This window comes from Schistocerca serialis, chromosome 1, assembly GCF_023864345.2.
Source record: "Schistocerca serialis cubense isolate TAMUIC-IGC-003099 chromosome 1, iqSchSeri2.2, whole genome shotgun sequence".
In the NCBI taxonomy this organism is placed as follows: Eukaryota; Metazoa; Arthropoda; class Insecta; order Orthoptera; family Acrididae; genus Schistocerca; species Schistocerca serialis.
This window is the reverse complement of record NC_064638.1, coordinates 810,779,069-810,804,511: the sequence shown is the minus strand read 5'-3', so window position 1 is coordinate 810,804,511 and position 25,443 is coordinate 810,779,069. Positions and strand designations below refer to the sequence as shown.

Sequence of the window (25,443 nt, the reverse complement as noted above, 5' to 3'; positions counted from 1 at the left end):
AAGACGCCCACATATCCGCCGGAAAAATCCAACTCTCTGTCCTCACTGCAAAGCAGATCATTTCGTACGATAGTAACCTCTCCATCTACCAGGAATGCACGTATTTACTACCGACTAACATACACCTCATATATAAAAACTTAAGTTTTATCCAATATTGCTTAAATGACTGTATTTGTCCAATCTATTTACATTCCAGTCCGTTAAACAAATTCAGTCATCCGTCTCCTACGGCAGAAGACATAATCAGATTATGAACTTTATCTTCCAAAAGGAGAACCTGTTCCGAAATCCTGACACCTATAAAAAATTAGAACTTCATAATCTAAGCTAGCGAGGTTCACTTCGGTTCGCAGCTTGCCGACATTGCCATTTAAAAGAATTATTGCTCGTTTTTCCCCCTCAGATTCTCTACCTGATTTCAATTCACGGCGTGAAAGCAGTACAATTTTCTCTCCGAAAATATTCGGTCGTTCTCTTGGGTAGGGATCGGAATTGGGTGAAGTGTGTGTAAGGGCTTCCCAGTGAAACTTAGGCAACGTACTCGAAACAACCTTAGCAACATGTGAGCACGTTGGGAAGCCCTTACATTGTAAAGAGTTTGTAAACAACATAGCCAACTTAACGTTATTCTTTACATTGTGTAAGCACTCATATGTCAATAGTAGCGGTCTGAGGACGAAACATTGGAGCACGATTCTAGGGCGCGGGATTAGCCGAGCGGTCTAGGCGCTGCAGTCATGAACTGTGCGGCTGATCCTGGCGGAGGTTCGAGTCCTCCCTCGGGCATGGGTGTGTGTGATTGTCCTTAGGATAATTTAGGTTATGTAGTGTGTAAACTTAGGGACTGATGACCTTAGCAGTTAAGTCCCATAAGATTTCACACACATTTGAACATTTGAACGATTCTAGGCATTGTTGTGAGGCGAGGTCTGTCTGCGAGAGTGGAAGTAGTAGTGTCGGTCGAGAGCTCGGAGACAGAAGACGTGTCATGTTGCCCTCACGTCGGCGATGGCAGATCTCACCACACTCAAGGCCTGATTTCATTTATATGGCCAGGAGACATTTAGATGGTTTAACTACGCTTGAAGATGGAATTCAAGGTAAAATTCGCAAGCATAGCGCAAAAGGAATTGCAGGGTTAGGCTCGTGATTGTTAGTCCGAGTATGCAATAATACCATGTTTTGTTTGTCAGTTAAAGAAGCCTCCAACCAATAATAATTATTCTCCACATCTAACAAATAAATAAATGCTGTGGTTATTAAATTCCAATGTAACTTTGAAATTGAAATAACTTGTTAACGTGGCATTCGTCCATTACCTACTTCATTGTAACTGTCATTGTCTATTATTGTTATGGGTTATGATGATTCTGGAGGTTTAAATAGACGTCATTTATGAAATCCCTTCTCACAAGTTATTTAATAGTTAACAGGACCCAAGCAAACTCCTTTTTCTTAAATTCATTCTTATTAACAATAAGCTTTAGCCGCTTCACAGAGGAAGACCGCACTGCAGTTCTTTCCCTAAATCCTCGCACAAACGTAAAAATGGCTGACATCGAAATAAGTGTCCAAGGAATAGAAAAGCAACTGGAATCACTCAACAGAGGAAAGTCCACTGGACATGACGGGATACCAATTCGATTCTACACAGAGTACGCGAAAGAGCTTGCCCCTCTTCTAACAGCCGTGTACCGCAAGTCTCTAGAGGAACGGAAGGTTCCAAACGGCTGGAAAAGAGCACAGGTAGTCCCAGTCTTCAAGAAGGGTCGTCGGGCAGAAGCGCAAAAGTATAGACCTATGTCTCTGACGTCGATCTGTTGCAGAATTTTAGAACATGTTTTTTGCTCGCGTATCATGTCGTTTCTGGAAACCCAGAATCTACTCTGTAGGAATCAACATGGATTCCGGAAACAGCGATTGTGTGAGAACCAACTCGCTTTATTTTTTCATGAGACCCAGAAAATATTAGATACAGGCTCCCAGGTAGATGCCATTTTCCTTGACTTCCGGAAGGCGTTCGATACAGTTCCGCACTGTCGCCTGATAAACAAAGTAAGAGCCTACGGAATATCAGAGAAGCTGTGTGGCTGGATTAAAGAGTTTTTAGTAAACAGAACACAGCATGTTGTTCTCAATGGAGAGACGTCTACAGACGATAAAGTAACCTCTGGCGTACCACAGGGGAGTGTTATGGGACCATTGCTTTTCACATTATATATAAATGACCTAGTAGATAGTGTCGGAAGTTCCATGCGGCTTTTCGCAGATGATGCTGTGGTATACAGAGAAGTTGCAGCATTAGAAAATTGCAGCGAAATGGAGGAAGATCTGCAGCGGATAGGCACTTGGTGCATGGAGTGGCAACTGACCCGTAACATAGACAAATGTAATGTATTGCGAATACATAGAAAGAAGGATCCTTTATTGTACGATTATATGATAGCGGAACAAACACTAGTAGCAGTTACTTCAGTAAAATATGTGGGAGTATGCGTGCGGAACGATTTGAAGTGGAATGATCATATAAAATTAATTGTTGGTAAGGCATGTACCAGGTTGAGATTCATTGGGAGAGTCATTAGAAAATGTAGTCCATCAACAAAGGAGGTGGCTTACAAAACACTTGTTCGACCTATACTTGAGTATTGCTCATCAGTGTGGAATCCACACCAGGTCGGGTTGACGGAGGAGATAGAGAAGATCCAAAGAAGAGCGACGCGTTTCGTCACAGGGTTATTTGGTAAGCGTGATAGCGTTACGGAGATGTTTAGCAAACTCAAGCAACGCCATCTAGGAACAAGGCCTCACATCGTGAGTCTAAGGAGCCTGTGACGTCACGGGTAGGGGTCTGAGAAGCTAGGTACCGACACACGTGATTCGTAGCGTTTCCATATTGTACTTTGTGCTGTTCGTGAGTGGTTATTTGATCTATACTCAGTTACGATGCCACTGAAGGTGTTGTATGCCGAATTTCAGGGGCAATTACGATAATGGACCTAAAGTCAGTGTATTATATTTTCCATCTGACGAGAATTTAAGACGAAAATGGTTATCGGCTGTTCACAGACAAGACTGGACACCGAGTAAGCACTCTGTTGTAAGTATCAGTGTATTTGTTTGGTTAGTGTGTCGTAGTTACTTGTAGTCCAGCTGAACAAAATACAGTAAACAGAAGAATGTATTTATAATCTCATACCTCATTAATTTTCGTTATATGTTTTAAAGAGAACTGTATGCTTGTTTTTAGATATGTGAACTGCATTTCAACAAGGACGATATTTTAAGCAGTACCAGCATGTATGACCCGAAAACTGGTATACTCTTCACAGCACCGTTGGATCGTCGACGCTTGAGAAAAGGTGAGTTACGAAACACGCTCTTAGTAAAGTACAGTGGCATAAGAACTATCTTTATTTCACTTATATGCTGTGAGATCGGTTTCATACTTCGTTATTAATTTTTCAGAAGATATCCCATCGAAGTTCCCTGGATGGCCATTCTTACTTGTCGTGTCATCAAACTGCAGTACGAGAGGACCCAGAAATTTTCAGGGGGCGTTTAGAAAATCGTGCTCTTCAAATTGTTATCCAAGAAGGCGTGGACACACATGCGAAAACGATTGATGCGATATCGTTCGATAGTTTAGAACAAATGAAAACAAAGTTGAGTGAATGTGAAAAGCACAGTGCCTGGATAGCGATAAACAAATCTCATAGTGTGAGCCTAGTGTTACTAAAGCATAATCCTTACCCAAGAATTTTTTGCCACGTAGTTATAAGCAGTGGTTTATTACTCAGTGTCTTCAATAATGATATTGAAGTGAAATGTATTGGAAACATGTAATTTCCCATGAAAGTAAACAACATACAGGTGGTAAGTGATGTTCTTAAAACATTTATCTTCTGTATAATAGTTCTGAGGCTCCAGTAGATAACATTTTGTCTTTAATTGACCAGTTATTGCAAAATTTATTAGAAAAGTTGCCAGGAAACGAAACTAAAATTACATTTTTGAAGAAACAGGTTTCATTTTTGAAGTGCAGAAGTTCAACTCAATTTAGGTATGATACTAACTCTATGATAATGTGGTCATTAGTACATTCTATAAGCCCGCATGCTTACAAATTTTTGAGGAACACTGACAGTTTTTCTATGCCTAGTCCTAACACCCTTTCAAGGCTTTGTAGTAAACTCTCAACAAATCCTGTCATTGAGCAACAGGGCCATCAGTTTATGAGCTACATCACAAATAAAGTAGGTACTTTATCCTCAGATGATAAAACTGTGCTCCTGTTGATGGATGAAATTCATCTTAAGTCTCAGCTTGATTACAAAGCTGGAAATGTTGTAGGATGTGCCTTTAACACTGAAAAATTTTTGTGTGCAACCAGCGCCTATGTTTTTATGGTTCAGAGCACGAAAATTTTTGTCTGCAACCAGCGCCTATGTTTTTATGGTTCAGAGCACGGAATCACCTTACAAGGATGTGGTATCTATTCTGCCAGTTCATACTATTCAGGGTGATGTTCTGTTCTCTTACATTAAAGCAGTCATTCTTAAATTAGAAGCAGTTGGATTTGAGGTGGTTCGTATAGTAGCAGACAATAATGCAATTAATAAGAAAGCAGTGTCTAAGTTTTCTACTCCGCCAGATGTGAAAATAAAGTATGATCACCCTGTACAGTCTTCTTCAAATCGTCCATTGTATATTTTGTGGACACTGTCCATATTTTGAATGTATCCGCAATAACTGGTTTAACCAGAAGGAGCAGATCTTGTGTTTTCCTGACTTCAGTGACAGTTTGAAGGGTGGTTTGTCTTCTGTTGGAACACTGAAAGATTTGCACTTGATAGAAAAAGATGAACTACTGCAATATGGCAGTTCCTTAACTTTGAAGTCTCTATTTCCCAACTCAATTGAGCGCCAAAATGTCAAGTTAGTGTTGCGTATTTTCAATGATACGACAGTTGTAGCTTTGAACACATTTGGTTCAAAGAAAGCAATTAGCAACTGGGAAAGTACTGCAACATTCATAAAAATAATAAATCGTTGGTGGGATATTGTAAATGTAAAAACATTACTCAAGGGACAGAGGTTAAGAAATATTTTCCAAGAACCTGTGACTAGTAAATCCCATCACATACATGAATTCTTACAGTGCTTCATCTCATGGTTATGTTCTTGGGAAGAGTGTAGTGATGAAAGAAAACTTACTCGAGAGACACATAGCGCTTTGAAACACACAAATGCTGCTTTGATCGACTTCAGTGACTACTGGCTTTATGAGGAAAACAGATCATATTTGCTGTTAGGAAAAGTACAGACAGACAGTTTAGAAGACAGGTTCGGCAAATACCGCCAGCTATGTGGGGGAAATTATCATGTTTCTCTAAGACAAGTTTTTGAAACTGAACAAAAACTAAGGGCACAGTCTATGTTTTCCCTTGTGCATCGGTCAAAAGTAGTTGGGGATGTTGTTATTAAGACTACTGATATTTTTTCTACTCATACTGAAATTCAGGGATTAAAAGAAACATCAATACCAGAATTTTTAAATGTAGCAGTAGATGAAAATGTTGATGGAATAGATGAGAATACTTGGCCACTGTTGCATTACATAGCAGGTTACTGCTCACACGAAGCTATTAAAAAAAACCATTGTGAATATTGTAATGTATTCCTTACTAAAGATGAAATGAAGCAGGGTGGTGATGATTTGATTATGGTAAAAGACAGAGGAGGGTTGACATATCCTGCAGATGATGTAGTAGTGTGTGTGACACACGTCTATTTAACTCTACAGAAAATTCTGAAAGACCAGGAAATTTTATTTTTAGAACAGGCATATCAGAGAAATGTACTTGTGAAGGTAGCATCCCATAACGTTCCCAGCAATCTTTTTTATGGGTTTCACTGTAAAAATACACACTCAATTGATTCAGTCATGAATTGCATACTGTTTTGCTGTGCAAATATTTGGCTAAACAATTACACCAAGAAGAGAAATGATGAAACTACTGTTAAAAAAGGAACTGTGTACAAAAGATTGAAAAAATGTTAAATTATACTGTGGTTGTCTATTTTCACTGTTTGAGGCTTGGGAAGATGATGTGAAATAAATGTTTATTTCTATTTTCTGTTTGTATTTCATGCACAGTATCCTATACATCTTGTTGGTAAATGTTATGTATTGGACCCCTTCTGCTCTCTTCGATATGGTGCAGCTGTAAACATGAGGCTTTGCTACAGATTAATTTGTTACCACAGATTCTCTGTAAAACCCCAATCTCATAGAATTAGGGGAATAGTCTTTTCTGTTCATCAGTAAATATATAATTAATGCTGCTCCTGCTCTGTGGTTGACAAGTTTTTGTATATATTTTTGTCGAGTCAGTAAATTAATTATTCTCACAAGGAGAACAATTCATTGCTAGTATTAGCATGTTAGTCTGCCATCATCATAAGTAAAAATTAATCTGCAGAACAGATCCAGTCTGTCAATATAACCAATATTTCGGGGGGGGGGGGGGGGAGGACAATACATAACTTTAGCCATTCTTCATTTGAGAGAAATTCTATCCACTTTTCTTCGATAATGTTTTTGGAGTTTGGAATAGCAATGCTTTTTTTCCTCTGGGACAACATTAAATAGTGGATAATAAAAGAATTTTATTGTCATTTAGTTATTGCAGCAATAGACAGTCAAATTACAAATGTTTAAAAAGTATACAGCATGTATACAAAAATTACTTTACACAAATTAAAAAACAATATTACAACAGATTTTCCATAAAGTAAAATATTCAAGCTAAAACGATTTGTGTAGTACATCTTAAATTGAAATCATTAAGGAAATTATGGTACACTCACCGAGCAGTTATCACTGTGATATTTACACTCATACATTCAAGTGAGTAGGGCGGATTTACCAATAACCGACTGTACTACTTGTGCTTGAATAAATCAAATAAAGCTTCAACCCATTCTAGCTGCAGTTTGCTAAACAGCTTAATACTCACTACATTGCTGTTCTATGATTTAGATAATCTGCAGTAAGGTATGTGAAGATGCCTACTATTTCTAGTTCTGGCATTACTGAAGATTGGGATACCACTCATCTGCTTTCACAAGTGGCCCTATAGATGACATTTAAAAAAATGGTTCAAATGGCTCTGAGCACTATGGGACTTAACAGCTGTGGTCATCAGTCCCCGACAATTTAGAACTACTTAAACCTAACTAACCTAAGGACATCACACACATCCATGCCCGAAGCAGGATTCGAACCTGCGACCGTAGCAGTCGCGAGGTTAAGGACTGCGCGCCTAGAACCGCGAGACCACCGTGGCTGGCTGATGAGATTTTAAATTTTTACAACGCTGTAATACCCATTGCCAATGATCAGTGTATCAAATGACAAGTATTTGAATTAAAAGATGGGGATCAGTATGTGGATGGGTGAATATAAATGGATCAGTTTGTACAGTAAAAAGTAATAACAGGTTCTTAAGATATGTCATTACATGAAGCTGATGGGTGGTGTCCCATTCTTCAGTTAAGGTCCAGTTCCATGAGAGTTCAAATCCTGCCTAAGCTGGTATTCTGTTAAGTTAGTCTTTGTATACAGTAGAACAGTGTAAATGTGCAAGTTTATAACAGTTAATATTTTCAAGCTGATAAACAATGGCTTACAGTGGGCAAGTTTGTCAGAGTTTGAAATAATTCTAATGTGTGGTTCCCATGTCAATTTATAATACCTAATAACTTAACACTACCTAGTCTTCTACTGGCAAATCTCTTAAACTAAGTAGTATGTAGAAGGTTCAGTGAAGTTTGCACAAGTTTCTGTACGGTAATGTTTTCTTGAGTATAAAACTGTAGATGACTGCCAAATGAGGTATCTGTCATACGAAACTAGAATTTGACATAGATACAAGTCTCAGAGTACCTGCTTCGATTCATTGTCAATCTTTCCAATTACGGTACCTCATTTTCAATTAAATTATGCAAGGCGACTTACACGGTGAAAATAGTGCTGTCAGAGTTATGGAATTAGGAATTCGCATTTTCAAAACGCGAGTGACGGAAATTACGAAAAAGTATTTTCACCTTTGGAGCTAAAGTTTACGAAATATGAACAATTTAACTCTCCAGTGAGAAGGATTAGCGTTTGTTTACAGATTTATGTATAAAACACTATGAATAGTCTACCAGGAAAGTGTTTAATGTTTTCATATACGTGGTGCATAGCCTAACAAGGCGCTCGGTATTTCAGACCCCTAGTCGTGACGTCACGAGTCGCGCTGTGAGGCCTTATTCCTAGGTGGCGTTGACTCAAGTGGCAGACACTGCAAGAAAGGCGCTCTGCATCGCGGTGTAGCTTGCTGTCCAGGTTTCGAGAGGGTGCGTTTCTGGATGAGGTATCGAAAGTATTGCTTCCCCCTACTTATACCTCCCGAGGAGATCACGAATGTAAAATTAGAGAGATTCGAGCGGGCACGGAGGCTTTCCGGCAGTCGTTCTTCCCGCGGACCATACGCGACTGGAACAGGAAAGGGAGGTAATGACAGTGGCACGTAAAGTGCCCTCCGCCACACACCGTTGGGTGGCTTGCGGAGTATAAATGTAGATGTAGATGCTGCTGCATGCTGCTGCGAATTGCTGTAAACCACATGGACAAAGGCAGTCATCTAAAGAAGTGAGTGCAAAACTTAGAGCCAAAACAGAGACACTGACACACCACAACATGTCGTGTACTCTAATCCAATAAATTCCGTTGGACAAGTCAGATTCTGTATCACTTGTAAATTCTTATTCAAAAACGCAGTCACATAGCTTAGGTATTCATTGTTACAGGTTCAATTGTTCCTGTAGTTTTTCATATTCAAATACGCAGTGAAATAGCTAATCCAAATGTTAGTTTTAAGTTTGAGGGCTTAAAGGAGAGTTAAGGGCTTGAAGGAGATGAAACTGACACTCGTATTACACGCAAACAGTGTTATGTAGGTTATATTCCATTTACTGATAGTTCAGGTTGCCATTTTGGTGGCATATACATTACAACATATCCTTCATACAGCCCCAACCTGTCCCCATGCAATTTCCATATTTTTGGAGCCCTCAACAAAGACATCGTGACGGTCGATTTGCTTCGGACGAAGATGTACACACCTGCGTACAATCATGGTTCAGGAGACAATTGCAACATTTTTCCATGGAGGAACTGATGGTCTTGTCTCACAGTGGAATAAGTGTATTAATAGTTCTAGCAATTATTTGTGAACTAATGAACAGTTTACTTACTTTTTTCCATCCATCTGGTTTTCATTTTACTGCCCCTTGTACATCGCATATCGTCATCCTATACGTCATGGTTTTCTCACCCGTACGGAACACAGCTCCTCTGCCAATATGATTACCAGCTACCTCAAAACACACTGCTACTTACGTGCTGCACTCCAACAGTGGCCTTATGTTACTGAGACACTCGTTGTGATACTGCCCTCATTCCACAAACTTATAAAGTACCCTTATTTTGCATGTCTATTTGGAATGTACAAACGTTTATGTACTCTGGTATTTTACCAGTAACATTCTATGAGAGATTACTGAAATCAGGTTATAATGGAAGAATAACTTCACAAGGCAGATTATTTGATTGATTTATGAATGTGTAATGATATTCGTATAGATCATGCATTGTGAAATCATAAGATTGTTTGATATTGGGAATTTGACTATCGTTCTAGTCTTAAATATATAAATGACCACGAAATCGGAACAGTCTGAGGTCGTCCTACGGGCAATTAAAATAATTGTTGTGTAATGCACAGTATCTTTGACAGGCATTAGGCCTAAGAATGGCCAACTGTTGCCCTTGTCGTTCCGTTCTAGAAACACCTGTTAAACAAGCAGAATCAAGCAGCAAGTAGTCTCAGCGGACAGCCTAGAGAAAGAGTGGAAATTGCGACATGGCGTTTTCCGTTTTGGCAACGCCTTTTTTTGCAGAAAGAGGTATACTGCGACAGACTGAGCTGGGCAGAGTGGGCTGCTGGAAGTCATAGTGAAAGCTCTTCTTATGGTGTGCTCTGCCAGGCGTGGAATATTTGTACTGGCAGTAAATAAGAACTAGCACTTTGCAAATAAAAGTAGTCACTATTAAATCCTTGCCGTCGATACAAGTCTTTTTCGGCATTATTGGATGCGGCAGATGTTGCACCACATTGCTTTGTGTATGCTGATCGAGGGTAGTCCTTATGGTACTTCGTAAACTCAAGTTATTAGAGACGTGAGGAATACGCAGCAGTATCTTGGTACCATGTCCGCGGCTGCACTGCGTCAGCCAAGGCAAGCCACAGACAATTTGTTCTTTAGTACTGTGTGCGCGGGCCACACTCAAATTTATTCGACAGGTGAGAAAAGTGTATTGATTTAATGTACCATCTGTGAAAATTAACGAGGGTCCACATTTCATTTCAAGCAGCCATTTCATTTGTTTTAAACTTTATCTGAAAGTTACTAGTTTCTATATATGAAGACCGTGCAGCTCGTTAGAATGAAATCACAATTAAATCAATACAATGAAATGAATACCCTTAGTTGCATAGAGGCGTTGATATACGTCAACGGGGACAGTTGAAAATGTGTGGCACAACGACAACCACAACCCGGGATCTCCTGCTTCCATGGCAGATGCTCTATCCATCTGAGCCACCGAGGACACAGAGGATAGTGCGACTGCAGGGACTTACTTATCTCTGGCACGCCTCCCGTCAGACCCACATTCCCAACTGATTGTACCGCACTATATTCGTAGTGTCCCTTGCCCATTACACTCATTACTCACGGACATGTTCGAAAGAACAGATACCATCTTCATATATATAATTAAGGCTCACCGGCCATTTGAACATCTTCTGTGCGGATGCACACACATTGCCTGAACTCTTACGGGAGTCGGTAAAGCCGAGAGTAATGAGTGTAATGGGCAGGGGCACGACGAATATAGTGTGGGACAATCAGTTGGGAATGTGGGTCTCACGGGAGGCGTGTCAGAGATAAGTCGCTGCAGTCGCTCTATTCTTTGTGTCCTCGGTGGCTCAGATGAATAGAGCATCTGCCAGGCAAGCAGGAGATCTCGGGTTCGAGTCCCGGTAGGGACACACATTTTCAACTGTCCGCGTTGATGTATATCAACGCCTGTTGCAGCTAAGGGTATTCATTTCTTTGTATTGATTTAATTGTAATTTCATTACTAGTTTCTGATTGGAAAGTTTCATCAGTTAAGGAATGCTGTTGGTGTGTATTAATGTCAGAAAAGGAGCCTCACAAATTTGATGGATCGCGTTGTTTCAGTGTTTGCTTGACTTTTGTTGAAATAAACTCATTCACTCAAAGTTCAAGATTAAAGTCACCGATGCCTAAAGGCCTTTATGAAATTCAGATTTTTAAGAATTTTATTAAATCAATACTCAAACACGAAGTAATTTAGAGTCTGTAAGTTTCATTCTGATATAACAAACATTAATAACATTTATGAAGCATTAAATTCAGTAACTGTTCTAAGACGAACAAAGAAGCTGATTTCTCCGATATTCGTCTCTTCAGTATGTGGCGAAGGTGGTGGTGGTAGTTAGTGTTTAACGTCCCGTCGACAACGAGGTCATTAGAGACGGAGCGCAAGCTCGGGTTAGGTGAGGATTGGGAAGGAAATCGGCCGTGCCCTTTCAAAGGAACCATCCCGGCATTTGCCTGAAACGATTTAGGGAAATCGCGGAAAACCTAAATCAGGATGGCCGGAGACGGGATTGAACCGTCGTCCTCCCGAATACGAGTCCAGTGTGCTAACGACTGCGCCACCTCGCTCGGTGGCGAAGGTTTATAGCAAGTAGTAAATAGTTTTTCAGAAGGCTCTGAGTTGCTATTGATCCTGACCTAGTGGCGAATGCTGTCACTTCGTTTCAGTGGGAAACGTCAGTAACGGTCTGGACGAAGTAAATCTTTAAGTTTAAAAGATGTACAAAAGTGGTTAATTATATTAAGAGGGTACGGGTTATGACGAAATTAGTGTTCATAGTGTTGATATTGTTGAGCTAGTTCCGAGTCGACTGTCGTAAGTTACGAAAGCTAACCAACGTGGTACCAAGGTCACGCTACTTTGCAGGCGCGTCTAATAACTCTAACATAAGTCGACCACGGGACACTATGTTTTACGAACAGGGAAATGGGTAACAGGGTTGTTTCGGTTTTACGAACAGGGAAATGGGTAACAGGGTTGTTTCGTGTTCTTATGGCAGAAATATTTTAATCCACGGCGTGAAAGCAGCAAAATCTTCTCGCCAAAAATATTCGCTCGGTCGTTTCATGGGGATAAAAATTGCCTGTTTATATGTTTAAATTGTTACAAGAATCAAGTGGCTACCTGCTTGGCGCAGACATTTGTGTTTGACGACATTTCGACAGACTACCTGTCGATTTCATTGCTTTACGCAGGCAGCCTCTGCTGATATCTCCCGAGGCTGAGTGGATCACGGTTCAGACTATTGCGTCCAAGCAAAACCTAAGATCATCACACCTAAGTGAACCCGTGGATTTCGTGTAAACAGCCCGTGTCGCTAGCCACGGACGGAGAAAGTCGGTCTAGTACCCGATAATCTGAGACACATTTCGTTAAATCGGATGAAAGGATAACATTAGAACAATTCGTTGCACGGAAAGATGTTTTCTGCTTAAGGCAGTGAGCCTGTTTGCGGCTGGAAGCCCGGCATGTGCAGGTGTGATACGTACCCCACCACGCAGTGGGCGGCCGTGAGGACCCACTGGTCGTTGATGACAGATCCACCGCAGTAATGGCCGCCGTCCACCTGCAGCGACACCTGCAACAGTACAAATCCACTAACTGCAACTGAACCATAAGAAGAACGCAAAGTACAATACAGTCGTCACAATAGCGTCCAAATTCTGGCTACCGATCTATATATGATATTTGGTCTTCCATTGTTTCCCAACAAATTACGTTCCGTGTGAACGACGGCAGTTACACGTAACAACCATAGTGGTGTACGAAATTATTCTCTATACTATGCAGGCTACTAAACTGAACTAAACTCCGTCCGAACAGGCCTTGGGAGACCCAACGGTACCGACCGGCTGCCGTGTCATCCTCATACCTCAGGCGTCAGTGGATGCGCATATGGAGGAGCGTGTGGTCAGCACATCTCTCTCCCGGCCGTATGTCAGTTTACGAGACCGGAGTCGCTACTTCTCAGTCAGGTAGCTCCTCAATTATAGTATGCAGGCAACTAACGAAATGTCAAAACAAGGGACCAAGTCGTAGATGAAGTGATGGAAATATGCTAACTCTAAGGGCAATACCAGGCAGTACAGATGCAACATGGTGGACGTGTGGAATAGTCTAGCACAGGAAAATGGAACATTCCTCGCCAAATACTTCTACTAAATCTTCATTTGAGAATGATGTTTCTGGAAGTAACTCACCGGCTGTGGGAAAGTAGGAACAGAAAAGAATCGAAGCGTTTACCTTACTGAAGGATTCTAAAAATGAAGTGGACTGATAAATTATGAAATGAGGATGTTCTTCGTAGAGTCGTCAAGGACCAGAAAACATAGAAAACTGTAAGAGGAAGAAGGGACAGGATTACGGAGCATGTGTTACACTACTGACCATTAAAATTGCTACACCATGAAGATGACGTACTACAGAGGCGAAATTTAACCGACAGGAAGAAAATGCTGTGATATGCAAATGATTAGCTTTTCAGAGCATTCACATAAGGTTGGCGCCGGTGGTGACACCTACAACGTCCTCACATGAGGAAGGTTTCCAACCGATTTCTCATACACAAACAGCAATTGACCGGCGTTGCCTGGTGAAACGTTGTTGAGCTGCCTCGTAGAAGGAGAAGAAATGCGTACCATCACGTTTCCGACTTTGATAAAGGTCGGATTGTAGCCTATAGCGATTGCGGTTTATCGTATCACGACATTGCTGCTCGCGTTGGTCGAGATCCAATGACTGTTAGCAGAATATTGAATCGGTGGGTTCAGGAGGCTAATACGGAACGCCGTGCTGGATCCCAACGGCCTCGTATCACTAGCAGTCAAGATGACAGGCATCTTATCCGCATGGCTGTAACGGATCGTGCAGCCACGTCTCGATCCCTGAGTCAACACATGGGGGCGTTTTCAAGACAACAACCATCTGCACGAACACTTCGACGACACTTGCAGTAGCATGGACCATCAGCTCGGAGACCATGGCTCCGGTTACCCTTGACGAAACATCACAGACAGGAGCGCCTGCGATGATGTACTCAACCACGAACCTGGGTGCAAGAATGACAAAGCGTCATTTTTTTCGGATGAATCCAGGTTATGTTTACAGCATCATGATGGTCGCATCCGCGTTTGGCGACATCGCGGTGAACGAACATTGGAAGCATGTATTCGTCATCGCCATACTGGCGTATCACCCAGCGTGATGGTATGGGGTGCCATTGGTTACACTTCTCGGCCACCTCTTGTTCGCATTGACGGCATTTTGAACAGTGGAGTTACATTTCAGATATGTTACGATCCGTGGCTCTACCCTTCATTCGATCCCTGCGAAACCCTACATTTCAGCAGGATAATGCACGACCGCATGCTGCAGCTCCTGTACGGGCCTTTTTGGATACAGAAAAAGTTCGACTGCTGCCCTGGCCAGCCCACTCTCCAAATCTCTCACCAATTGAAAACGTCTGGTCAAAGGTGGCCGAGCAACTGGCTCGTCACAAAACGCCAGTCACTCCTCTTGATGAACTGTGGTATCGTGTTGAAGCTGCATGGGCAGCTGTACCTGTACACGCCATCCATACTTTGTTTGACTCAATGCCCTGGCGTATCAAGGCCGTTATTACGGCGAGAGGTGGTTGTTCTGGGTACTGATTTCTCAGGATCTATGCACCCAAATTGCGTGAAAATGTAATCACATGTCAGTTCTAGTATAGTATATTTTTCCAATGAATACCCGTTTATCATCTGCATTTCTTCCTGGTGTAGCAATTTTAATGGCCAGTAGTAATAACTTACATGCTACTAGAGGAAGCTGTACAGGGTTAAAATTGTAGTGCAAGACAAGGGTTGGAGTACATGAAAATATTATTGGTAACGTAGTGTGTGTGAGTGTTACTCTGAAGTGAAGAGGTTTGCACAAAGGGGGAAGGGGGGAGGGGTCAATCGTGATCAGCTGCATCAAACAAATCATAAGGCTGAAGACCCGAAATAATGAAAACATCTATGTTTTAATACAGCTCTGCCGGTATGGCATATGAGATTGTAGCGCTCCATCTCTGAGCAGAATATGTTGAAATCCATGGAAACTCTTTACCTCCTTCTGCACACACACACACACACACACACACACACACACACACACACACACACACACACAAACAAACAAACAAACAACACATATCACCCATTACGCTCCTCTACATACATACGCATGCACACTCACACGTACGCACACACATGAGATCATCCCCAGACAACTACGTCCATGTACGCCTTGCGTAGTGGCGCAACCCCTGTGTCCCATCACAGTTTCCGATGATAGGAGACACCATCACATCTCGCTTCCCACGCCCGGGTTCCCGGGTTCGATTCCCGGCGGGGTCAGGGATTTTCTCTGCCTCGTGATGGCTGGGTGTTGTGTGATGTCCTTTGGTTAGTTAGGTTTAAGTAGTTCTAAGTTCTAGGGGACTGGTGACCACTGATGTTAAGTCCCATAGTGCTCAGAGCCATTTGAACCATTTTTGAACACCATCACAGTTATACGATGTCTGGTAGCTTAACTCAGAGCAGCAATACCTAATGATTGTGGTATCAACAAGTAAGCCTGATCACAGTTAGGCACACTACCTTCCTGAATGGTTTCACTTGTTAACTTACTTTCACTGTTTCAAAAATGCTAATATTTTACTGAAACTTACATGTATTGACGTACGATGCCGTGCTCATTTATGACAATGAAGGAAAAAACCTTATATTACACAATTATATGAAATTACAAATTACGAGAAAACTGTACACAATATTCTCGAGGCAGGAGAATGTACGATATAATGTCAGATAACGTTTCCTATTTCACAGACTTCGTAACTTGAGTTACTGTTGTTTTTTAATACAGTACATCCCATCTATACACTTTCTGCAATACGGTATAGTGAAATCATTGAACAAAGTCGCTGAAATGTTTAAGATACAGTTACAGAACAACATATGTCTGTTGCATTTGCTTAGAAATGTGATACGCTAGGGAAGACTGTGACTGATTTTAATATTTTCCAACTATGACAGTTACCGTCCATGTAATGCTAATTTCCAAAAAATACACTTTCAAGTAATATTCGTGTATGAATATGAAACCCATTTGCCAAATGTGCATGTAAAATAATTAAATTGCTAACAATGGTAAACATGCATAATAATTTTACTTATTATTATTAAACCATTTCGGCTCTCTGCTTATCGATTCTTCACCTAAGTGCATGGTTTGTCCACGAGGGCGTGGTAGACGGGAGTTGGCGCGCTTTGGATGCGGTTGGAGGGAAGGTAAATGTTAGGCCCCATCGCGATGAGGAGGAGTGTTGCCAATCGGCACGCAGGTGTGTTTGGTACCTTAGGTCACTGAAGAACTACGCTGATTTCAGTAAGATTGCCACATGCGGAGCCGAAGTCACAAATTTAGGTTATGGTGAGTTTTTCTGTTTCTAGTGGCATATATTCTCGCAGTGGACTTATCTCCAACGCAATCGCAACATTTTGTATGGAACGTTAGTTGTATGTTGTGGCGGGTACGGGAAGTGATTGGTCCGTTAACCTGTTCCCGAGAAGAGACGTCAACTGATTTGTCACGCTATTAAATTTATTCTTGTCATGTTCAGTCGTTTACAGGTTATGCTTTACGAATTTTTTCGTTTAATTGCTTTTTTCTAAAGTCTTGATTTAGTCTGTTGCAAGCTATTTTGTAAACCGGAAAGCAACCGGCATATTTGTTAATCTGTTTCTCTCCCTCAGAAGCTTAAAATATTTGATTATAGTCTGCCGCCTTGTTATCTTATGTCATACTTAATACAACAGATTAAGTGCTGTATGCGTTCAATCTTGGAATTCGTGTGGATCTGCAGTAAGTCACAAGAATAAACCAATCTTGTCATTTAAGCTACACTCCTGGAAATGGAAAAAAGAACACATTGACACCGGTGTGTCAGACCCACCATACTTGCTCCAGACACTGCGAGAGGGCTGTACAAGCAATGACCACACGCACAGCACAGCGGACACACCAGGAACCGCGGTGTTGGCCGTCGAATGGCGCTAGCTGCGCAGCATTTGTGCACCGCCGCCGTCAGTGTCAGCCAGTTTGCCGTGGCATACGGAGCTCCATCGCAGTCTTTAACACTGGTAGCATGCCGCGACAGCGTGGACGTGAACCGTATGTGCAGTTGACGGACTTTGAGCGAGGGCGTATAGTGGGCATGCGGGAGGCCGGGTGGACGTACCGCCGAATTGCTCAACACGTGGGGCGTGAGGTCTCCACAGTACATCGATGTTGTCGCCAGTGGTCGGCGGAAGGTGCACGTGCCCGTCGACCTGGGACCGGACCGCAGCGACGCACGGATGCACGCCAAGACCGTAGGATCCTACGCAGTGCCGTAGGGGACCGCACCGCCACTTCCCAGCAAATTAGGGACACTGTTGCTCCTGGGATATCGGCGAGGACCATTCGCAACCGTCTCCATGAAGCTGGGCTACGGTCCCGCACACCGTTAGGCCGTCTTCCGCTCACGCCCCAACATCGTGCAGCCCGCCTCCAGTGGTGTCGCGACAGGCGTGAATGGAGGGACGAATGGAGACGTGTCGTCTTCAGCGATGAGAGTCGCTTCTGCCTTGGTGCCAATGATGGTCGTATGCGTGTTTGGCGCCGTGCAGGTGAGCGCCACAATCAGGACTGCATACGACCGAGGCACACAGGGCCAACACCCGGCATCATGGTGTGGGGAGCGATCTCCTACACTGGCCGTACACCACTGGTGATCGTCGAGGGGACACTGAATAGTGCACGGTACATCCAAACCGTCATCGAACCCATCGTTCTATCATTCCTAGACCGGCAAGGGAACTTGCTGTTCCAACAGGACAATGCACGTCCGCATGTATCCCGTGCCACCCAACGTGCTCTAGAAGGTGTAAGTCAACTACCCTGGCCAGCAAGATCTCCGGATCTGTCCCCCATTGAGCATGTTTGGGACTGGATGAAGCGTCGTCTCACGCGGTCTGCACGTCCAGCACGAACGCTGGTCCAACTGAGGCGCCAGGTGGAAATGGCATGGCAAGCCGTTCCACAGGACTACATCCAGCATCTCTACTTTCGTCTCCATGGGAGAATAGCAGCCTGCACTGCTGCGAAAGGTGGATATACACTGTACTAGTGCCGACATTGTGCATGCTCTGTTGCCTGTGTCTATGTGCCTGTGGTTCTGTCAGTGTGATCATGTGATGTATCTGACCCCAGGAATGTGTCAATAAAGTTTCCCCTTCCTGGGACAATGAATTCACGGTGTTCTTATTTCAATTTCCAGGAGTGTATTTTAAAATTTGGTGTTAAATTTATATTTGCATTTTTAAATGATTGCTAATTTGCCAAGTATTCTCATCTGGGGTTATATTTAATGTTTTATTCCGTTCGCCTAAGTCCTGAAGTACAGGCCTTGTTATTAATTATAAAATGGTTCTTACTTGTTCATGTATAGGCATGTATTGCTTCTCAGATTTCGGTTCGAACTTGTAATCGGTGATAAGTCAGTGTGTCTGGGGGGAGGGGGGGGGGGGGGGAGTGTCGAGTCGTGAGATAGATCGTCTAGTAGTTGGTTCTTGTTTGTAACATCTAATCTTTATATGCTGTCTTTAACCTTGTTATTTCAATGTACTGATCTCCAATTTGTATGCCAGGTGGGCCCATCATGTTTAAATTAGTCCTAGCGCCAACTGGTGGCTGCGCATCGTGTGATCAGCTTTCTCTATGCATTTCCTTTCCTGTTTGGCATTTTGTGGCCGGCCGAACGGAATTTGACTGTGACACGGACGAGTTATGCCAGTGCTAGAGGTTTTGTGGTGTTGTGTTATAAATTTACATCTACATAGATACTTCGCAAGCCACCGTACGGTGCATGGCAGAGGATACCCTGTACCATTACCTGTCATTTCCTTCCCTGTTCCACTCGCAAATAGAGCAAGGGGAAAACGACTGTCTATATGCGACCGTATGAGCCCTAATTTCTCGTATCTTATCTTCGTGGTCCTTATGCACAATGTATGTTGGTGGCAGTAGAATCGTTCGGCGACATCTTTCAAATGGCGATGCTATAAATTTTCTCAATAGTGTTTCTCGAAGAGAACGTCGCCTTTCCTCCAGGGATTCCCATTTGAGTTCCCGAAGAATCTCCGTAGTACATACGTGTTGTGCGAACCTACTGGTAACAAATCTAGCGGCCTGCCTCTAAATTGCTTCCACGCCTCCCTTCAATCCGAGTTGGTACGGATCCCAAACACTCGAGCAGTATTGAAGAGCAGGTCACGCCATCGTCCTATGTGCGGTCTCCTTTACAGGTCAACCACTCTTCCTAAAATTCTCCCAATAAACCGAACTCGAGCATTGGTCTTCCCTACCACAGTTCTCGTATGCTCGTTCCATTTCATATCGCTTTCAGCGCAACGCCAAGACATTTAAACGACTTGACTGGGTCAAGCAGGACACTAGTAATATTATATCCTAACATTACAGGTTTTTCTTCCTACTTATCCTCGTTAACTTACATCTTTCTACATTTACAGCTAGTTGCCATTCATTACACCAACTAGAAATTTTTTCTAAGTCGTTTTGTATTTTCCTACAGTCACTCTACTTCTACACCTTACCGTACATCATAAAATCATCAGCAGACAACCGCAGATTGCTACCCACCCTGTTCGCCAAATTATTGATGTATATAGAGAACAGCAGCCCTGTCACGCCTCCCTGGGCACTCCTGACGATACCCTTGTCTCTGATGAACACTCACCGTCGAGGACAGCATACTGGCTTCTATTAGTCAACAAGTCTTCGAGGCACTGACATATTTGAGAACTTATTCCATATGCTCGCACCTTCATTAACGGTCTGTAATGGGGCACAGTGTCAAATGCCTTCGGGAAATCTAGAAATATGGAATCTGCCTGTTGCCCTCCATCCATAGTTCGCAGTATATTATGTGAGATAAGGGCAAACTGAGATTCGCACGAGCGATGCTTTCTAAAACCATGCTGGTTCGTGAACATAGTTTCTCACTCTCAAGAAACTTTGTTTTACTCGAACTGATAATACGTTCTAGAACTATGCAGCAAACCGAAGTTAGGGATATTGGACTGTAATTCTGCTAGTTCGTTCTTCTACCCTTTTTATATCCTGGAGTCACCTAGGCTTTTTTCCAGTCACTTGGCTTTTCTTTCTGTGTGAGAGATTCACGATAAATGTAGGCTAGGTAAGAGGCTAATGTCGTGGAGTACACTGTGTAAAGACGAATCCCGATTCCAATAGGTTCTGGTGATTTATTTGCTTTTAAATCTTTCAGTTGTTTCTCTACGCCAGAGATGCTTATTACTATGTCGTCCATACGGGAGTCTGTCCGTTGGTCAAATGACGGTTTGTTTGTATGATTGTCCTGTGTGAACGATTTCTTGAACGTGATATTTACGGTCGTGGAACATAGAACCAAGCCGCGTTATATCGTTCGCCAGTTCCAGGAAAGAAGTTAAGTTACTTACCGGATCTCTTTCAGATATTTTGGTATCAGCCACTACAGTCAAAGCACACCAAGAGTCAATTAGTCCTAATACAGGGTGTTACAAAAAGGTGCGGCCAAACTTTGAGGAAACATTCAATACTTCATGAATAGGAAATTATTGAAATTAATCATGTATTCTACGAATCTAAAGTTAGAAGCCGTAAAACCCATGAAAGCTACCAGTTGTTATACAACTTTTATGAGAAATAGATTTGTTGCAGTTCCATGACTGCTTCAGAATAGCCGTTTCGAAAGAGGTGTTTCATATGTTTAATGCTTTGAAGACTGTTGTGACGTAAATCATGAAAACAGTTGTGGAGCAAATGTTCTTATAAATCTGTTCACAAATGTTGGAACACCAGTACTTATTTCTGGACGCACGTTAGAGGTATTACACTAATTTTATGAAAATGCGATTTATTACTTATTGCATGACTGATTCAGCACAATTGTTATGAAGGAGATGTTTTATATATTTAATGCATCACCATAAATCATTACTTTGAGGGCTGTAAGGGATGTAAATCATGGAAATAGTTGTGGAGCAACTGTTCCTATAGACCTGATCATAAATGTTGGAAAAGTATTACTTATTTCTGGATGCATGTTAAAGGTACATAACGCACTCTTTGCGATGAAACCGAGGGATGTAAATAACAGTATACCTAGAATATTCATTGTAATCTATGGGCAGAATTTGTGGCATCTCTGACTGATATTTAAAAGGTTCTGGGTCCCAGGTTCGATTGAAGCCACTACTTAAACACCGAATAAAAATCACCAGCTCTGGCGGCCAAAAACTTCCGGTATATAGTCACCTTTGTTCTGTCGAAGACAGCGGAGGAGGAACGAATGGAGGTCCGGAGCATCCTTTTGCGTTTGGAGCTCGAATTTTTTCCCAAAAGGTGGAAGAATCAGCATGAGGATGCAGAAAGCAATGGGAACGACAGAATTAAGGACACATTATGTGTATGGAAAGATAGCGTGTATTCACAGGATATGTGGCCTATAATTGAAAAGAGATTCGTAATGATCTCTTCAATGAGAAAAGATTTCCAATCAGTCCCCCATTGGGATCTAAGGGAAAGGATTATGAACGGAGTTCGAGAAGGGGTTATGAATGGGGAGGAGACCACGAAAAGAAGATTGAAAAATTAGTGAAAGAGTAACAATCTACAAGTCACAAGGTGAATGCCATAGATCTGAATGCCTTAGAAAACTAAAAAATCTGTACAGGGAAATGCAATGAAGTGGAAAGCAGGTAAGGGTTTCTGATCGGACGAATATAAGGTAATATCAGCAAAAACAGAAAATGGTGTAAAGGTGATGATGATGTTTGATTTGTGGGGCGCTCAACGGCGTGGTCATTAGCGCCCGTATAAAGTATCAGTTCTTACACAGTCCATTTTCTTTTCACCAATCTAGTCACTCTCAAAACTGATGAAATGATGAGGACAGCACAAACACCCAGTACCCGGGCAGGGAACATCCCCAACCCGGCCGGAAATCGAACCCGGGATCCCGTGATCCAGAGGCAGCAACGCTAGCCCCTAGATCACGAGCTGCGGAGATGGTATAAGGGAATGGAATTCGTCATAAATAGGAGGGTAAAGCAGAGAGTGAGTTACTATGGACAGTAATAGTGATATTCTCGTCAGAATGGAGAGGAAACCTACACCAACAACAGCTGTTCACATATACATGCCTACCTCACAAGTAGAAGGTGAAGAAACAGAGCAAGTATATGAGGATACTGAACGTGTAACTCTGTATGTGAAGGAAGATGGCTACCTAATAATCTGGGGGATTGAAACGCTGTAGTAGGGCGAAGAATAGAAGACTGAGTCATGGGAGAATATGGAACCGGAAGTAGGAATGACAGAAGAGAAAGACTGATTGAATTCTGCAATACATTCCAGCTAGTCATGGCGAATACACTGTTCAAAAATCACAAGAGGAGGAACTATATCTAGAAATCGCATGGAGACGTGCGAAAATTTGAGATAGATTACTTGAAGATCAGAAAGAGATTCCGTGATCCGATATTGGCTCGTAAGTCGTACAACGAAGCAGATATAGATTCGGATAACAATTTAGTGATGGCGAAGAGTGGGATTAGAGAATTCTACAGAGGAATCCATGCAGAAAGAAGAGGGAAAATAAAGTGCTGAGACACAAGGAGCGTTTGAAGTTCCCTAAGATTGAAGACACTGCGATATTGAATACCACAGTAGGCCTTGCAGTTAAAGAGGAATGAATATCTCTGAAATGGGGGATCACAAATGTGTAGCAGGAAAATACTGCTACACGAAAATACTTCAAAGAAACCTCGGATAACAGAAGAAATAAACTGATCGTTGAAAGCAACAAGTACAAAAATGTTCAAGACAAGACAGGAATACAGCAGTGTAATGGAACGAAGCAAATAGGAAGTGCAGGGAAGTCAATACGAGAAGTCTGCAGAAAAAAATGCGAAGAAATCGAAAGATAATGGTCGTTGGCAGGACTGATTCAGCCTAAAGAAAGTTGGAAATAACCTTCGGTGAAATTAAAACCAGTTTCTTACTGTGGTTAACTTTTAACTGATTGTTAATGCACTGAATTCCTGTTGTTTCCGTTGATCGGGATGCTTGAAAATGCTTTAAGACTGAATTTGTATAACAGTACAATAAATAAAGAAATGACAGGCGGTATCAAGTATTTTAAACAATTTGGTGAAGTTGCAGACCAAAGTTCAATCAAGATGATTTTACACAAACATGAGATTCAAAGAGAGATTTGTAAAAAAAATATTTTATATATATATATATATATATATATATATATATATATATATATACACTCCTGGAAATGGAAAAAAGAACACATTGACACCGGTGTGTCAGACCCACCATACTTGCTCCGGACACTGCGAGAGGGCTGTACAAGCAATGATCACACGCACGGCACAGCGGACACACCAGGAACCGCGGTGTTGGCCGTCGAATGGCGCTAGCTACGCAGCATTTGTGCACCGCCGCCGTCAGTGTCAGCCAGTTTGCCGTGGCATACGGAGCTCCATCGCAGTCTTTAACACTGGTAGCATGCCGCGACAGCGTGGACGTGAACCGTATGTGCAGTTGACGGACTTTGAGCGAGGGCGTATAGTGGGCATGCGGGAGGCCGGGTGGACGTACCGCCGAATTGCTCAACACGTGGGGAGTGAGGTCTCCACAGTACATCGATGTTGACGCCAGTGGTCGGCGGAAGGTGCACGTGCCCGTCGACCTGGGACCGGACCGCAGCGACGCACGGATGCACGCCAAGACCGTAGGATCCTACGCAGTGCCGTAGGGGACCGCACCGCCACTTCCCAGCAAATTAGGGACACTGTTGCTCCTGGGGTATCGGCGAGGACCATTCGCAACCGTCTCCATGAAGCTGGGCTACGGTCCCGCACACCGTTAGGTCGTCTTCCGCTCACGCCCCAACATCATGCAGCCCGCCTCCAGTGGTGTCGCGACAGGCGTGAATGGAGGGACGAATGGAGACGTGTCGTCTTCAGCGATGAGAGTCGCTTCTGCCTTGGTGCCAATGATGGTCGTATGCGTGTTTGGCGCCGTGTAGGTGAGCGCCTCAATCAGGACTGCATACGACCGAGGCACACAGGGCCAACACCCGGCATCATGGTGTGGGGAGCGATCTCCTACACTGGCCGTACACCACTGGTGATCGTCGAGGGGACACTGAATAGTGCACGGTACATCCAAACCGTCATCGAACCCATCGTTCTACCATTCCTAGACCGGCAAGGGAACTTGCTGTTCCGACAGGACAATGCACGTCCGCATGTATCCCGTGCCACCCAACGTGCTCTAGAAGGTGTACGTCAACTACCCTGGCCAGCAAGATCTCCGGATCTGTCCCCAATTGAGCATGTTTGGGACTGGATGAAGCGTCGTCTCACGTGGTCTGTACGTCCAGCACGAACGCTGGTCAACTGAGGCGCCAGGTGGAAATGGCATGGCAAGCCGTTCCACAGGACTACATCCAGCATCTCTACGATCGTCTCCATGGGAGAATAGCAGCCTGCATTGCTGCGAAAGGTGGATATACACTGTACTAGTGCCGACATTGTGCATGCTCTGTTGTCTGTGTCTATGTGCCTGTGGTTCTGTCAGTGTGATCATGTGATGTATCTGACCCCAGGAATGTGTCAATAAAGTTTCCCCTTCCTGGGACAATGAATTCACGGTGTTCTTATTTCAATTTCCAGGAGTGTATATATATATATATATATAATATTAAAAATCTATTAGAACTAATAGAGTTACAAAAACGAACATGGTTGCTTCGTACAGAAATATTGTTTTTGTTACAACAGTGCCTATTTGTGTCAGTTCTGTCAACCACTGAATTAATTTCTCTTTGCTTCTGACTATGAAGAATAGGACTCATGACGTCAAAACGCCTCGTTGTAAAAATTTGTAAGGCAAACTGGAGTAGGTAATGTTCAGTGCAGTTTCTGGCTTTTGCTACAAAAAAAATGTCAGTTTTCATACGTCTGGGAAAA

General features: G+C 42.7%; 1 protein-coding gene across 1 annotated transcript in view; it reads right to left on the bottom strand.

Annotated features, from left to right (window-relative positions):
* Window positions 1-25,443, bottom strand: part of LOC126435637 (mite allergen Der p 3-like) — an 82,072-nt gene that overhangs the window by 37,132 nt on the left and 19,497 nt on the right. Inside the window, exon 3 of the mRNA XM_050090465.1 lies at window positions 12,793-12,881. Coding sequence (XP_049946422.1) covers window positions 12,793-12,881 — 89 coding nt within the window. The remainder of the gene's footprint in view (window positions 1-12,792; window positions 12,882-25,443) is intronic.